This window comes from Mirounga leonina, unplaced genomic scaffold (genome assembly GCF_011800145.1).
Source record: "Mirounga leonina isolate KUSES-001 unplaced genomic scaffold, KU_Mleo_1.0 Mir_173, whole genome shotgun sequence".
NCBI classification, from domain to species: domain Eukaryota; kingdom Metazoa; phylum Chordata; class Mammalia; order Carnivora; family Phocidae; genus Mirounga; species Mirounga leonina.
The window spans coordinates 20659524-20676142 of NW_023270447.1; the positions used below are offsets into that span (position 1 = coordinate 20659524).

At 33.6% G+C, this 16619-nt stretch overlaps 1 protein-coding gene across 1 annotated transcript in view; it reads right to left on the reverse strand.

Moving 5' to 3' along the window:
* PKN2 (protein kinase N2) overlaps nucleotides 1-16619 on the reverse strand; it is a 141080-nt gene that overhangs the window by 13383 nt on the left and 111078 nt on the right. Inside the window, exons 10-18 of the mRNA XM_035018111.1 lie at nucleotides 16351-16426; nucleotides 15575-15752; nucleotides 15213-15339; nucleotides 14592-14722; nucleotides 14432-14507; nucleotides 14262-14353; nucleotides 7747-7923; nucleotides 3472-3534; nucleotides 2203-2279 (exon numbers count right to left, since the gene is read on the reverse strand). Of these exons, the coding sequence (XP_034874002.1) occupies nucleotides 2203-2279; nucleotides 3472-3534; nucleotides 7747-7923; nucleotides 14262-14353; nucleotides 14432-14507; nucleotides 14592-14722; nucleotides 15213-15339; nucleotides 15575-15752; nucleotides 16351-16426 (997 nt within the window). The remainder of the gene's footprint in view (nucleotides 1-2202; nucleotides 2280-3471; nucleotides 3535-7746; nucleotides 7924-14261; nucleotides 14354-14431; nucleotides 14508-14591; nucleotides 14723-15212; nucleotides 15340-15574; nucleotides 15753-16350; nucleotides 16427-16619) is intronic.

The window sequence follows — 16619 nt, forward strand, 5'->3', positions numbered from 1 at the left end:
GTGCTTGGCATATAGTAAATGTTCAAAAATTGTTAGCTATTATTATTATAATGTATTACATATTTTTATGATAATGAAGAAAAACATGTTTCATAAGTCTGGTTATTCAATATATATTTTCTGTGTACCTGTTAAGTTCTAGGCATCCACGCCAAATGGTATAAACATAAAAATGAAAGATATAGTTCTTGTCTTTAAGGAGCTTACAGGAAACTGGAAGAAAGCAGATATATATTGATACTTTTTTTTTTTTGAGAGAGAGAGGGAGAGGGTAAGAGTGCGGGGGAGGGGCAGAGGGCGAGGGAGAAAGAATCTTAAGCAGGCTCCATGCTCAATGCAGAGCCCAACATGAGGCTCAATCTCACAACCCTGAGATCATGACCTGAGCCGAAGTCAAAAGTTGGGGATGCTTAATCAAATGAGCCACCCCATATATTGATAATTTTATAATGATATAGTAAAAGCAAGATATTATGGAAACACTGAAGAAGGGCTCCTACAGTTGACTTGGGAGGTGGGATAAGAGGAAAGGAACCTCAGGTAACTTTTCTGGGGAGGCAACACCTGAGTTGAGTTTGAAGGATGAGCAAACATTAATTAGCAAATAGAGTTGGGATGGATGATACTGGTGGAGGGACACAGACTGTCAACAGTTCATTGTTGCTGAAGCAGAAAGCACTAGGCAGAGAGCAGCAAGATAGCTGGCTGGAGAGGCAAGACAGGCAGACCAGGAAGGGCACTGTGTACCACGTCTTAGCCATTGAAGGGTTTTTAGCAGGGGTGTGCCATAGTCAGATTTGTATTTACATGGACCCTTTTAGCATTTTGGCAACTACATGGCAGGTGGATTTGAAGGAGAAAAAAAATCTAGAGAGAGGAAAGGTGAAGAGGCTATTAGTTTTGTCAAAACAAGATGACAGGGGCAGTAGTGGAGGGGAAACGAACAATTTAAGAAATATTAAGAAGGTAGATGTCAGCACAATTTGGTCATTAACTTGATGTGGAAAAGTGAAGACAACAGAGTCCAGGATAGTAACACATTTTCAAGTTGGGACATTGAGAAGATTGTGGCACCATCAACTACAAACTAGCTATTTGAAGAAAAGAAACTATTTTTGTTTGTATAGCATTGGAGGTATCTATTGACTATTCAAAGCTGTCAAGTAGATAGTTGAATATTTATGTTAGGAAAGGAATAATAGATCTGGGAATCATTAGCATATTTCTTGTAGTTAAAAACTAGCAGTGAAAAGCAATGGGCTAAGGGCAAAAGCGTTTAAATCAACCGTGTTCAATACAGGGAAGTCCAATAAGAGAAAAAAATATTATCGGATTCAGATTAAGAGGTGGGTGGGTAATTGATGGAGATATATTTACAAAGTTCACTCATTCACTCGTCCAACTTCTTATATTAATCAGACATTCACAGAATATTTACGATGTGCCAAGCACTATATTATACATGTGCTATGGAAACAAAGCTGAATAAGAAACAAGAAGCTACTCAGTGTAGAAGGGGGACATAGACAATGTTCATTACAATGCAATGTATTAAATGTCAAGATGAGAATACCTAATTACTGTATGTTAGACACTAGGCCACATATCTCCAATTCTCAAAATACTCTTAAACAAGAGGAATTACAGACTTATTGAGGTTCGAAGTAACTCATTCAAAAACATAGCAAATAAGTGGCAAAGCCAGGATTCAAACCTAGGGCTGTCTGGTGCCTACGCCTTCAGTCTTTACACTTTTGCCACCTCGGATTCACATTCCCTTTTATTTATTTATTTTTTGAACATATAGAAAGGATTCTGAGATACACACATATTTTCTTCCTATTTAAAAATGTTGTAAGTTTTAGGAAGCTGAAGAGAAGTTATTAGGCCTATGTAATGTACTCTGTACACTCCCAGCAAAGTAAAAAATTTGGTGCTTAACCAATGTTTTCTCAGAGTAGTGACAGAATTATTAATCATACAAAGAAGATCTTAGGTTTTATATTATGATTTCTGAAAACCTAACCTTATTCATATCCACAGAATTTTTAATAATGTGATAATCAGGTTACGTGAACAGTCTATAACATCTTAATAAAGATTAAAGTCAAATGCATTTTGCTCTCTATAGACAAACTTGAAACTACCAAGTACAAAGGAATAGTAATCCATTAGAAAAGGAGCTTTAAAATATCCAATTACCTTCTTTGCAAAGACCAAAATCAGCAATTTTCACAAAGCCCTCTGTATCTAGCAATAAGTTATCCAATTTCAAATCTCTGTTCAGGATAAAAAAAATGCAAAATGAAAAAAAATCAATAAAATCAGTAGATAATGTAGGATAAAAATCATTTCATTTCAATAGCAGCTGTACTTTTTCTTTACTAAAAATGAGTTTTTCAAGTTATGATTTGAGATTTAAATATTCTATTACAACCGTTCACTCTTCTTTCTTTTGGCAGCTTTATTACTCTACATAATATAGTTTCTAAATAATTTTTGCCCTATTATATAGAGAAGAATATATTTAAAAAAAGGAATGTTTTATCTACTCAAATATGTATTTTAAAGCATGGAAGGAATTCAAGTATTTTTAACTCTGGTTCTATTAATTTGATATTTGTGATAAATCTGACTTGGACTAAGTTTAAAGTTTGCCTACACACCACTCATAAGAAAAAACTGTCAAGCTCACAGTATAAATAAAGTATTAAGAGTGCAGGTTTAACCTTCTAAGAGAATAATGTAAAATAAGGAGAAAGCTATCTATCCATACTGATTGATTAAAAATTAAGTTAAAAATATTTTATCCTTTGAGTAAAATCAGACCATGAGAAAACCCTTACCTTGGAAATACTGTTAGAAGTTTGAATAAACTGATGTTTTTAGTCTCCTAGCTCTTACTGGCCTTCCTGAATTTGTCTAGTCTAGAGCAATGCTATTCAAAGTGTAGTCCATTGCTTGGCTGCTGGGCTATTAACTATTTGTTACTGGTCTGCAACTTGATAAGGAGCTTATACTAGTACATAAATCAGCTATGTTACCAGGTAGTGTTTAGTTGAGAGCAACACTTAAGGAAGCAGGGTGATGTTTTATATTCTGGCACAAGCTACTGATTTTATCATGGACAAATTTTGAGTAGTATTGGTCTATCAAAGTTTTCTGCAGTGGATCAGCTGAACATAAAATATTCACCAAAATGAATATTGTTGGTGAATTCTGTTATCATAGGCCAACTCATAATTTGACTATTTTAGTTAGGTAACGGGCAGAAGAAGAACAAAGAGTTTCATCATATAATTACTGTGTTAACTATTTCTTTTAAAGAACTGGAGCTTAATATTTTTAGAGGTCACTTATTTGAACGAGAAAATTAAAAAGCTGGTTAGACACAAAATATCTTTCTTAATTATTTTTAATTCAAATTCACACCAAAAGTAAGCCATTAGAAAGTATCAAAACTTTACTCACCTATAAACAATTTTGTGTTCATGTAAATACTGCAACCCAAGAACTACACATGCAGCATAAAATCTGTTTGAAGAAATATAAGAAGTTTAATAAATTCCACTGCTCTTGAATCCCAGTTTATACTTTTATGCTTCAAAGCAGAATTCTGTAGGTAACTAATTTCACAAATATTTATTTAGTCCTTACTATGTGCCAGACACAGTAAGACGTGCTAAATATCAGGGGTAAAATTAAAAAGTAAGAAAAATACAATTTCTACAATGGAAGCCATTAACTTTGCCTGCAGGTGGTGTCACTAAAGTCCTTAGAGTAGACATCTCATCTGGAGAAATTCAATTTACCTTAAGGGCAGAAGGACTGTGTGAAAGGTATAGAACTCTCGTGGGGGAAATACAGGGCATTCATTCCCTTACAGGGAAAGCAACAGGGGTGTAAAAGGTGTAAATTTGACAACCAATGTTTTTGTGGCTAAAGTTAAGAATGGGGAAGAAGTGGGAGACAAGACTGAAAAGATAGCCCGGGGTCAAGTTGTGAAGGACCCTGAATATCATATTATGGATACTGAAATTTCTTTTTTTTAGCAATAGAGAATCAGACCATTTAAATCAGAGCAGAATGATCACATTTATTGAGAAAGATTTTTCAGGAGAGTAGTGTGAAGGCTGGAGTAGAAGTAGGTAGATATCTAGAGGGAAACCAAACAGGTAAGGTTGTTACGGTATGATAGTACAGATGGAAGACCATGAGAACCTCCCATGTAGGGGCAACACAGGGTAGGAGACGGATTCAAGAGAAACTTTAAAATTAGCACAAGACTTGGTGTCTCCCTAGCAGCAGAGGATGAAGGAGAGAGAAAAACTTAAGATAACTCTCGAGCTTTCCTTCTTAGTGTAAAGAGTGATAGGTAAAGATACAGAGAAGTAGCCAAAGTTTTGTGCGGAAAATGAGGTTAGCTTTAGACATGTTGAGTTTGAATTGCCTTGGGGCAGGTAAAGAAATTGCATAAATGGGTTTGGATCTTAGGAAAACTTGAGCCCAGCTAGAAATATTAACTCTTGAGGAATAGGACCATGTTGGTCTTTTGCAGTGTTTATCCTAAATGTTTAGCACAATGCCTGACACATGGGACTTACTAAACGAGAAGGTAGGTAATAAATGAACTAATTTAAAAAAGGAGATCTGTCTTCAGTGTGGGATAGCTTATAAGGAAAAACTTAGGAGGGTCAGTTCTTAATTGTGCAAGTAATACAGAGATATTTTCTCTGTAAAGTACACATAATATCCCTGGGTCCCAAAGCACAGTATTTCATTCATCCATCTATCCATCTCACCCCAATGCCACTACCATCTACAGAGATAATTACTCTTGTTAGTTTGGTGAATGTTGTTCAAATTTTTAGAATACACTTACATGCACAGGTAGATAATTTAGCTATGTTTTATGTTTACATATTTTTACAAAAAATGGGACCATAATTTGGGAGAATTTAAAAATGCAAATATTTAGAAATATCTGGTTACACATTAGATCTTATAAAATTATTTGCTGAAAGTTTAAAGAATTTAGCTGAAGTCCATTAAACAGATGCGATTCTAAAATTGCTTAAGGTAGTTATTTTTATACATTAAGTTTTTAGGAAACTTATTTTAGTGACAAAACATATTATAACAATTATAAAAATACCTTGATTTCTTTTTTATTTCATTTTTTGTAAACAAAATGCCCTAATGATATTCAACAACTAATGGGTATACTGTTTAAAATATATATTTCACTGAAGCTTACTATACTATGTATCAGGTACTATGTGGGATATTTTTGCTTTTAACATTAAATATTAATTTAATATTAAACTTCAAATCAAGCCTTTAAATCTTTTACAGAAACAGAAAATGAAGCTCTCAGAGTAACTAATTTATCTAATGGTGCAAAGATGGAAGACAAATTATTTTTGATACCACCGTCTTGGTCAATAACAATTCACTGATCACCTAGCATGTGACAGCTACACTTCTAGGTGTTTCCACTAATACACAGAATAGACACCATCCTCTCTTTTAGTGACGGGAGCAGGCAATAAAAACATAAAAAATAAATAGATGGTTTCAGGTAGAAATAAAGTGCTATGGAGATAATAAAATAGAAAATAGAATAAGACTGATCTGATTTGGGCATTAGTGATGTAGTGGTATTTTTTTTTTTTTAAAGATTTTATTTATTTATTTGAGAGAGAGAATGAGAGAGAGCACATGAGAGGGGGGAGGGTCAGAGGGAGAAGCAGACTCCCTGCTGAGCAGGGAGCCCGATGTGGGACTCGATCCAGGGACTCCAGGATCATGACCTGAGCCGAAGGCAGTCGCTTAACCAACTGAGCCACCCAGGCGCCCGATGTAGTGGTATTTTAGATAGGGTACTCAGGAAAGGATTTCAAAGAAATAACATTTGAGGTGAGATCTATCTAATCTAATGGGATCTTATCAAAGGGAGGTACTTCAGATTTGAAGTACTACAATGTAGGATTTTATTCTTGTATTTCACTGGGCTTAACAGTTTCATTTGTATATGCCTTGTATTCTCATCAAAAATAAAAGTTCCTTAAGGCAGAACTGGATTTTAAATTTCTTTAAAAAAGGGCAGAGCATAGCAAAACAAAACCAAACAAATTCCTATGTGCAGTTAGCACAGGCTAGGCATAGTCTAGATGCTCTGCTTTTAACCCTTAAATATTCAGGGAAAGCCTTCTACTTTCTGGCTTTTTTCTCCTTTTTGAAAGCATCACTAACCACCAGAACTAATCCCTCTATTTCTTCATCTGAAACTTGAAGGTATGAAAGGACTCCTATTTACTCTATATACTTCTAATTGTCATGATCAGAACCAAATAAAGGAGTGAAAGTGAAAATACTACACAAATGTCAGTTGTCAGAATACAGACAGTAAAGGTTTACTACTGGTTTATGATTTTTATGATTTGGGATGTTTTGTAAGTAGGTTGATCAGACCTGATAATAATTTGGATGTTGCATGTGAGGGAAAAAGAGGATCAAGAATGACTCCCTCAAAAAAAAAAAAGAAAAAAAAAAAAAAGCGATTCCCTCAAATCAAGAAACAGACTCTTAACTATAGAGAACACACTGATGGTTACCAGAGGGCAGGTGGTTGGAGGGATGCGTTAAATAGGTGATGGGGATTAAGGAGGGCACCTTTGATGAGCACCAGGTGATGAGGTGATGCATCACTATATTGTACACCTGAAGCTAATATAACACTGTATGTTAACTAATTGCAATTAAAATAAAGCCTTAAAAAAATGATTCCCTATGTTTTGCCTTGAACTACTCGTGTTGTCATTAAGGGAAGATTAGAAGAGTAGCAGGCCTGGGAGTGCTGGGTAAGGTTGGGGGGAAATGGGAAAAATCAGGAATTCAGTTTGCAAAGAGAAATACTTATTAGTCATACAAAGGGAAGTCAAGTTGGTGCTCAATGTTATTAGAGTTGGAAGTTTAGGCAAGAAGTCAGGGCTGGAGATATAAAGTTGGTAAACATCAGCATACAGAGTGTGGCTACTCAAAGCACTTTCCTAGGTTCAAATCCTAGCTTCACTACTTGAAAAGCTATAAAACTGGGATAACAGTAGGGGGAAAATATATATACATGTATTTTTAATCTCAAGTATTTCCTATTACCTTTCTTTATGCATTTGAAAAAGCAAAAACTACAAAGAGAGTGAAAAGTTTGCTTTTTACACCTTTCATTGGAGGCAATATGCATACAAGTTTCTTTTATGTCCTTTCAGAGATATTGTAAGCACAAGCAAACAAGTATTTAATTTATATTCTCTTACTACCCTTTAAAATGCAAATATAAATATTTTATACAAATACACAATAGAGACTCCTTTATACTTTCTTTTTTCATTTAACAATATATTTTGAACATAGTATTTAAAGCCATGGTTCTAAAAAAATAAAGCCATGATTCTAGATGGCATTCCCTAGGAAGAAAATAGAAAAAAAAGCAATTTTACTAAAATGAACCTAAACTGTGTATCTAAATTATCAAGTATGATTTAGGGTAATCTATAAATTTTTCAACATGTACAACAGAGTAAAATACATTTATATATGGCAAAAAGGTAAGTAAGGTGAGTTTTCATATTCTTTGCAGAAATTTTCCATTCATGGAAAGAAAAAAAAAGTTCAGAGAGCTTTCTTCCTTCCTAGCAAGAAATCTGTCATGAAGAAAACTCAGAGAAATGTCTAAAGCATACTCACACAGCTCTTGGTTCAGAAAAGACATCAGTGTGAATGTGCATCATTAGGTCCCCACCGGCAGCATACTCCATTACAAAGCAAACATGCTCTTTGGTTTGGAAACATGCAAAAAGGTTCACCAAAAACGGATGTCTTACACTATTCACAGTTTCAAAAATTCTTTTTTCACACATCAGGCTGTAAGAGAAAACATTTAAAAATAAAAAAAGTTCCAGTTGGAAGTAACATTCTTTAAAAAATTACTGAACTCTAAAATAAGCAAAGTTCTTACCTATTGTAACTTTAAAACCATAAAATGTATCTTAGTTTTACTTTAAAAAATTTGGTCTACTTGATATATATAACTGTAGTTGAAATATATTAATGAAAACTAAAATGTATGATTAGCATGACATAAAGATCAGAGTTCACATTTATAGTATCAGAGTAGCACCTACAGGGCCAGTGGTCATAGTTAATTAAAGAAATCTTACTTAGGGGTAAACTGTGACCATTTATCAGGAATTGGTGAGAATTTAACAACCTAAAGAATAATTTAAAAAAAATTTTTAAGATTTATTTATTTTATAGAGAGGGAGAGAAAGAGAGCGTGCATGCGTGGTCGGGGAGGAGCAGAGGGAGAGGGAGAGAAACAGACTCCCCTCTGAGCAGGGAGCCCATGGGGTTCAATCCCAGGACCCTGAGATCATGACCTGAGCCGAAATCAAGAGTGGGATGCTCAACTGGGCCACCCAGGCGCCCCAAGAATAATTTAAAAAATATAAAATTTGTGATGAAGGTAATTTCAAGGACAGTATTTATAATTCATAAGCTATAGTATTCAAATATTTTTTCATATAAAATATGAAGTTGAAAGGTAAAGATATGCTGCATAAAATTTTAATTTCGAAGGCTGACTGGAAAAGAGACTACATGGAGAATTCTATTAACATGCTTTAAGAAAGCTCCTTGAGAATGATCTAATTTGTAAAAATCTATAGCGATCACAGCTTTTGCTTTTGTAGCAGCTCTTGACTCTTACAAGCTGCTACAAAGAACAGTGGTCAACCTTACAGACTCTGGAACATTAATTTTGCCTAAATAGCAAAAAATACCATTCATTCTTTCCTTGAAAATATTTAGTAATCAACTTGACTTTAAAACTCAAAGTAGAAGAAAACCAGGTCAAATTTATTTTTTTAAAAGATTTTATTTATTTATTTATTTATTTATTTATTTATTTTATTTATTTATTTTTGAGAGAGAGAGAGAGAGAGTAGGCAAGTGAGCGAGTGAGCAGGGGGAGCAGAGAGGGACGGAGAGCGAGAGAATCCCAAACAGACTTTGAGCTGAGTGTGGAGACCACCTCGGGGCTGGATCTCATGACCCTCTGACCATGACCTGAGCAGAAACCAAGAGTTGGATGTTTAACCAACTGAGCTACCCAGGCGCCCATCAAATATTATTCAACTACAAGTTGGAATTAACATATTTTAAGCACCTGATCAAAATAAAGATACTAATATACATTTTATTAACAATTAGATTATGTCTCTAATATAAAATAGGCACTTTACTGACAATGTTTGTTTAAAAGCATTAACAATGCCTTTATTTTTAAAATTAAAAGATTGCTTAGATTTTTGTTATTGTTGTTAATTTCAAAATGTCAAAAAATGCTAATGTTAGAGGGAGGCAGATCCATTCTTCTTTCTTCTCCTCTTTTGAGGAGTTATTTTTTAAAAAGGTAATTTTAAAGATACAGTATTTATTTGGGTATCCAGACTACATTGCTATGACTCAAAAAAAAATTTAAGTAGAATTTTGAAAACATTTAAGAGCAAGACGAAAACAGAGAGGGAGAGAAACAAACCATAAGAGACTCTCAATCACAGGAAACAAACTGAGGGTTGCTGGAGGCGAGGGAAGTTGGGGGATGGGGTAAATGAGGTGACAGACATTAAGGAGGGCACTTATATAATACTGGGTTTTATTTAAGACTGATGAATCACTGACCTCTACCTCTGAAACCAAGAATACATTATATGTTAATTAACTGCATTTAAATAAATAAAAAAAATACCTGTTGTGTAGAAGGAGCATGTACTTTTTAATGCTATGTTAATACAGTTGTCTTCTGGATTATGAACTAAAACATCTGTTCAATTTTAAATACTGACAGTAAATGCAGCTATTATGGAATAGTGTTTAAACTCCACTTAATAAGGTCATATTCTAGACAAACTCTTACCCTCTCTCTGATTTCACACAATCTGTTTATGATTTTATACATACTCAGAAAGTCCCAATGTAATTGTTTTAAAACTAGGGTTATGTCAACATATATTTGGCAAGGTTTCTAAGTGTTATTACAAAGTAAGTGATTATTCGAAATAAATTCAAAAGACTTAAAAAAAAGTTAATAGCTTTGATTTTCATCACCACAAAAAAAAGTTAATAGCTTTGATTTTCATCACCACTTAAGTATATGGGAAAATAATGTCCAATTGGGTAAGATTGATAAGATGGATTCTAAAACAATGGATTCATGAAGTAAATCTAAATTTTAAGTACTGTAGATAAAATATTTAGACAAAAATAAATGACAAGATGTTTGGGCTCAAGTAGATAACAAACACTGTCTCTTCATTGTCTATATAGTTTATGGTGAATTACTAATTTACTATGGGTGAATCACTAATTCTCATGGATGGGTATGAGGTTAGACCTGTGTTGAACATGTAAATGATGTAAAAGATTGAGAATCACTAATCAGAATGCCTCTTAAAATGGCTTTAATGCCATTCCCAGGAAGGCTTTGATGAGGACTAGTAATACTGACGAGGAATGGAGAGAGGTCTCAGACTCTTCGGTAAAGGTGGTAGGCTCTTTATAGACCAAAACTGTCATAATAATTTCAAGCATTTCACAGCACACCAAAAAGCTACCCTGTAAGACTAACTTTTCCCAACCTTACCTAAATTGTATATTCCCCTTAAAAGTTCATGGAACAATCCAACCTTATTCAAAACTTCATATTTTATTTCATATTTTATTTAACTTCTCTCCATATTCCCAAGCATCTTCCATGTGCCAAAGAATAGCACAAATCCAATCTCTTATAAGGCCTTACCTAAATCCATCCGCATACCATGATGTTCCCCTTTCTTTGAGCTGCTACTGTCTGTACTATTTATTCTAAACTCAAACATATCTAGCCTCTTTGATTTACATAACTAATGTACTTATATCTTACTTCCCTAAGTGACTAATTCCATCCTAACATTTTTTGTTCACTTCCTTCAGAGTTCAGTACATCATAAGACAGTCTAGAAACGTAAAAACTTGTATAAATAGCTATTTTGGTCAGTGGAAAACAACACTGTAATAAGACTAAGGTCTTAGGATTGAATCATATTCATATATATTTTATATGTATGTATAGGTTTTTAAATATAAATAAATGTATATTTATTTATACATAAAATAAACATTTATTTTTTATATTTAAAGATTTTATTTATTTATTTGAGAGAGAGAACATGACTGGGAGGAGAAGCAGGGGGAGAGGGAAAAGTAGACTCCCTGCTGAGTGTGGAGCCAGACTCAGGACTCAATTACAGGACCCTGAGATCATGACCTAAGCCAAATTCAGATACTTAACTGACTGAGCCATCCAGGCGCCCCACTATATACTTATATTATCTGATTAGCTGTGCTTTTGTTCTGTAACTGCAAAAGTATACTTCCAACCACTATAAATCCAGTAATATTCTGTTGTCTTTAAATATAAACTGGTAAGAAAAGGAAGCTGAATGAGGAGGCACTACAGGGACAAAAATTTAACATTCTTACTCAGGACTAGGCATAGATGGGACAGAGAATTTTCTACTAATGGTAGGTGGAGAATGCAATCTTTGTAAATGAATCACATTAACTTTGGAGTTCATAATTTTCATTTTAAAAAGAGGCTGATTTGGAATTTTCTATGATCTACTTAAAAAAAAAAAAAGGCAGTTTTCTAAGTAAAATAATAAAATCCAGACTAGAGAAAGAAAACTTAGAAAGGAACACTGTCACTAAGTATTTTGGAAACATCTATTTAAAAAAAACAACCCAGTAATATGCAATAACATCAAATTCTATGGATCTATTAAAAAGATGAACTAGGAAGTGAATATAAAGCAATCTGCTTACTTATTAGTTTGAATTGTTTACTATTCAGAATTGCAAGTTATAAATATGTATTACTTTTCAAAATATGTTCATCTATTTAATTTTCTATTCTTTTCTTGCTTTCCTCTAATTGCTCCTTTTTGCTGCCTTCCTCAAATTCCTTCTAACACGGAGTTTTATTTCTCACTCCAGATTTTCTATTTCTCTGTTTTTGTACCAGTTCTACTGAAGATTATTTCACTTCCATGTTATTGAATATGTGGATTTATAACTGAAGTTAGTAAGGATCACTCATCAACTTTTCACCAAGACTGGATTAATTTTCAGTAGGGGTAATAGCCTTAGGTTCTGGCTAAAGCTCCATCCTCTAATCTGGACATTCTTCATTAATAGTAGTATTGTTATTCTGTCTAGATTTAATTAGAAAGTGGTCTTCTATAAAGACTTGGGTCAAAGTAGTAACAAGGTAGCAGGAAGCTATATAAACCACCAAGATTAACAGAAGTAGTACCAGTTTACTATTATTTTTGGAAAACAATGTATTTACCATTCACAGATCTGTAGTAAAGCAAATATTCTTCCATAAAAGAAAAATATTTGACCCTAGTTATTACTGCAGTTATAAACAGACTGACAGTGTGATTAAAAGTTTGCTTTAACCAACTACTTCAGTAAAATAAAAATACAGTTCTAAACATATCCTATGGTGCACAGAATATTGTATTAATATTCAGCAAAATCCTCTCTGAGTAGTTTTACATATCAAGAAAGAATTTATTTTGATGTAATTGAGGGATATGGAAAACAGGTAAAAAATAAATAGGCAAATCCAAAAGGAGTTTTGTTTTGTTTTTTTAACATAAAGGAAAACTTCATTTTCAGAATCTATCCTAATTCTAAGAACTTCCCAGGGTGGCTGGGTGGCACAGTTGGTTGAGTGACTGACTCTTGATTTCAGCCCAAGTCATGATCTCAGGGTTGTGAAATCGAAGCCCAAGATGGGCTCCTTGGGGGGCTCAGGGCTCAGCGTGGAGTCTGCTTCAGTTTCTCTCCCTCTGCCCCTCCCCAGCCTGAGTGCACACACTCTCAATCTCTCAAATAAATAAATAAATCATAAAAAGAAAGAAAGAAAGAAGGAACTTCTCATATCATGGGGAAAAATCATTAAAAGTAGCAATTTGGTGTGTGTGTGTGTGTGTGTATAGCACTTAATACAATTCATTAAGGAAAGCATTATCAAAAAATATGTTTTAAAAATATGCGAGTTAACTAAGGTTCAAAGATGTTCAGTCAATTGCCCTGGGGTCAAATCATTAATTAAGAAGGAACAACCAGGAATAGAGAAGCCAGTCTTCTCACTCATAGTCCTGGCTCTTTTCATATACAGGGCTGCTGTCTTCTATTAATATCAACTGATGCTTCCAAGTGGTTTAAGACAAATACTGCTTATAAATACCAAATGAAAGTCTCTTTCTGTAATAAATATGCCACTTGTTATACAATAATTTTGTATTTAATCACCCTATTAAGACAATCTTTTTAAAGCATATTCTCTAAAATAATTATAATACTGTCCCCCAAGTCCGTGCATTTTAAAAATTGTATATAAAGATGTATCCATATCAATTTACATTTATTAAACCCAGACAGGAAAGATGCTCTGGTTAGGGGTGCCTGGGTGGCTCAGTTGGTCAGGCTTCTGCCTTTGGCTCAGGTCATGATCCCAAGGTCCTGGGATCAAGCCCCACGTCGGGCTCCCTGCTCCGCAGGGAGCCTGCTTCTCCCTCTCCCTCTGCCTCCCGCTCCCTCTGCTTGTGTTCTCTCTGTCTCTGTGTGTCAAATAAATAAATAAAAATCTTTAATTTAAAAAAGAAAAAAAAAAAAGATGTTCTGGTTATAAAATACCATTTTAAGAAAAATGAAAGAAAAAATAGATACAGGTGCATTTAAAAAAGCAGACTATATTAACCACTCAGTTAAGTGCAGATTACCTGTAACTGACATTCTATTACTTCTGTAATATGAAATTGTAAATAGTCCCAACCAACTACAGATGAGTAACAGTTCCTGTTCCATATAAACACTTTACCATCTCCAAGTATAAAAAACTTAACAGACTTAATTTAAACATTTCATCATCTTTCCTTGGTACCCACTAACCAGTAAACTGTCATAAGGAGAAGCTGGCTAGAAAGAAAAACAATAATTAATGCCTACCTTATATCAAGTATAGATACATTAATTTAGTTTTTTCACATATGGAAATGGAAAGTTTTGCTGTTGCAATATATATATCAATTTTCATGATCTTAAGTTAAAACTGCAGAAAAATAAACAATTTCCTTTAAAAAAAAACTAACCTGTCTACTTCATCTCGGGCCACAATGTCTCCTTTCTTTAAGGCTTTTATAGCAAACATCTCGTTTGTGTGTTTATATTCAGCCAAAAGCACCTGAAATGAGATTAAAATAAGTATTTTCTATTTGAGTCATTACTTTTGTAGTCATTCCAAGAAAACTTAAAGGATTACCTTTCCAAAATGTCCTCTACCCAAGACAGCACAACATCTGAAGTCTTGTAGATTAAACTGAAACATCGGTTGAGATCTGAAAACAGTATGTCAATTAAAAATAAGGCAAAAGTATGGGTCCAAACATGTAGTAGCAAAGCTGTGTATATATATTCTTTACCTTCTATCCTCAAGTTCTCGAATACCACTGTATCCTTGGCCTTGTTGAGGAATATCAGGCTCATATTCAGATGGAGATTTCGGAAGTATACTATTTCTGTCATTCTCAATATCAAAGACAGTCTCTGAATCCTATAAAATATTAAATACTCATTAAATCATAGAAACATTGAGAAAACAACTTCTTTGTTAAAGTTTAAAAATGTCAAGAGTCAACATAAATATTAGCAAGAAAAGTAAAATTCAGAAAGTTGACATTCTTACAGTTATTAATTCTATTATTACACTTATTTTAAAAATTTGAAAAATGAACACATTATTATCATCATCTTCAATGCATATTCAGAAATCACGCTAACCAAGTTAAGAAGATGAAGAGTGTCTGAAGCAATATAGCATCTAATATCAACCATGCTCCAATGCTCCTTTTACCTTCAGCAGCCTATTCCATCTGTACTGGCCCACGAGCTTCCAGAGGTTTTATGTTTACTCACAAGAAATATAAAAACACAGTTCATACAAACAATTTAAATTAATTGAAATGCACACCTCATTCACTATGATGCTTTTATCAGTAATTCATTTGGTGAAAAGGAATTATACAAGATTTAAAATGCCTTGCCTGTCCTGGTGTATCCAAATCTCTTAATTTAGCAGATTCATCTATTTCTCCAAGGGAAGAGTCACGTGGTGGGGCCGGAGGAGGTTCATGTTCAAGATCAAAGTCCAATTTGGTTACTGTAGAATCACTTATAGAAGATAAAGTAATTCACCAAAAACAGTAATCAAAAGTATATATTTTAAATAGCTTTAAAATTAAAGCAAACAATTTTATTTTTTTATTATTTTAAAGTAAGCAGAACACTAATTTCAAAATACTATTTGGAAAAAAACAGACTTTTACTAGACCCACTGTAAGCAGTATGTATGAATGTTAAAATAACTGTTTCCTAAAAGCGATGCTTAAAAATTGTAGCCACATACCTAGCGGGAGGTGCTAGTTCAGGGATGCGTACATCAACCACGGGCACTGTAGCTGGCACAGGACCTGCTTGAGGGCTGAAGGTGCCAGAATGATTTACTGTAGGAATAGCTCTTCTCACTAGCCTTCCCCAAGTGGCAATATTAATATTCATCTGAGGAGCTCTGAGAAATGTTTTGCCTGTGGATATTGTGAATAAAGAAAACAGAATAAGGAATTTTTTATAGATTACCAAAAGCCATAATTTAAAAATTCATATTCATTGGTTTATAATTTATGAAGAACAAACAAAATCTGTCACTTAAAAAATAGTTCTTAACCATCTGTTATTAAAGGCTAGTGCAAAATAGTGAAAATAGTTTTAAAAATAAATAGGTAGGCACTGTTTGTTTTTTTAAGTCTAGCAATGACATGTGGCTAAGGTTTAAAAAAGAATTCCCTTAAAAAAAAAAATGAACTTTTAGAGATACTGACTATAATATTTATGGAAGAATCAATATGGTATCTATGTTTGCTTCATATAATCTGAGGTAGTATGTAGATGGGATATAGATGCAACAAAACTGGCCATTAGTTGACTGTTGTTGAGGCTGAGTGATGGTACATAGTACTAGTCTCTCTACTTATGGATATGTTTGAAATGTTCCTTAATTTAAAAAGTTAGAAATGAATGAATAAAAGGAAAACAAAAAACAAAGATGGGCATCACTTTTAAATGCAGATCTTCTATGTATAACGATACACCAAAAGACATTATATTTGATTCCTTAGTAACTACCTTGTTGTTTTGAAAAAATTTTCTTTTGTCTTTGAAGTTTGGGTCTTCTTTCAATAACTGGATTAAAAAAGGTAACCTGCAATGAAGAAAATTCAAGTTGACATGAGTACAGCTTTGGATTTATGGTTCATGAAATTCACTAAACTTCTACGTTTTGAAAACTTAAGAGAATCTTAGATATAATTTAAGCCCAACTTCTTATTTTCTAGGTGAGAAAACAGACCTAGACAGGATAAATGATTTGTTTTAAGGTAATACACCTATGCAGT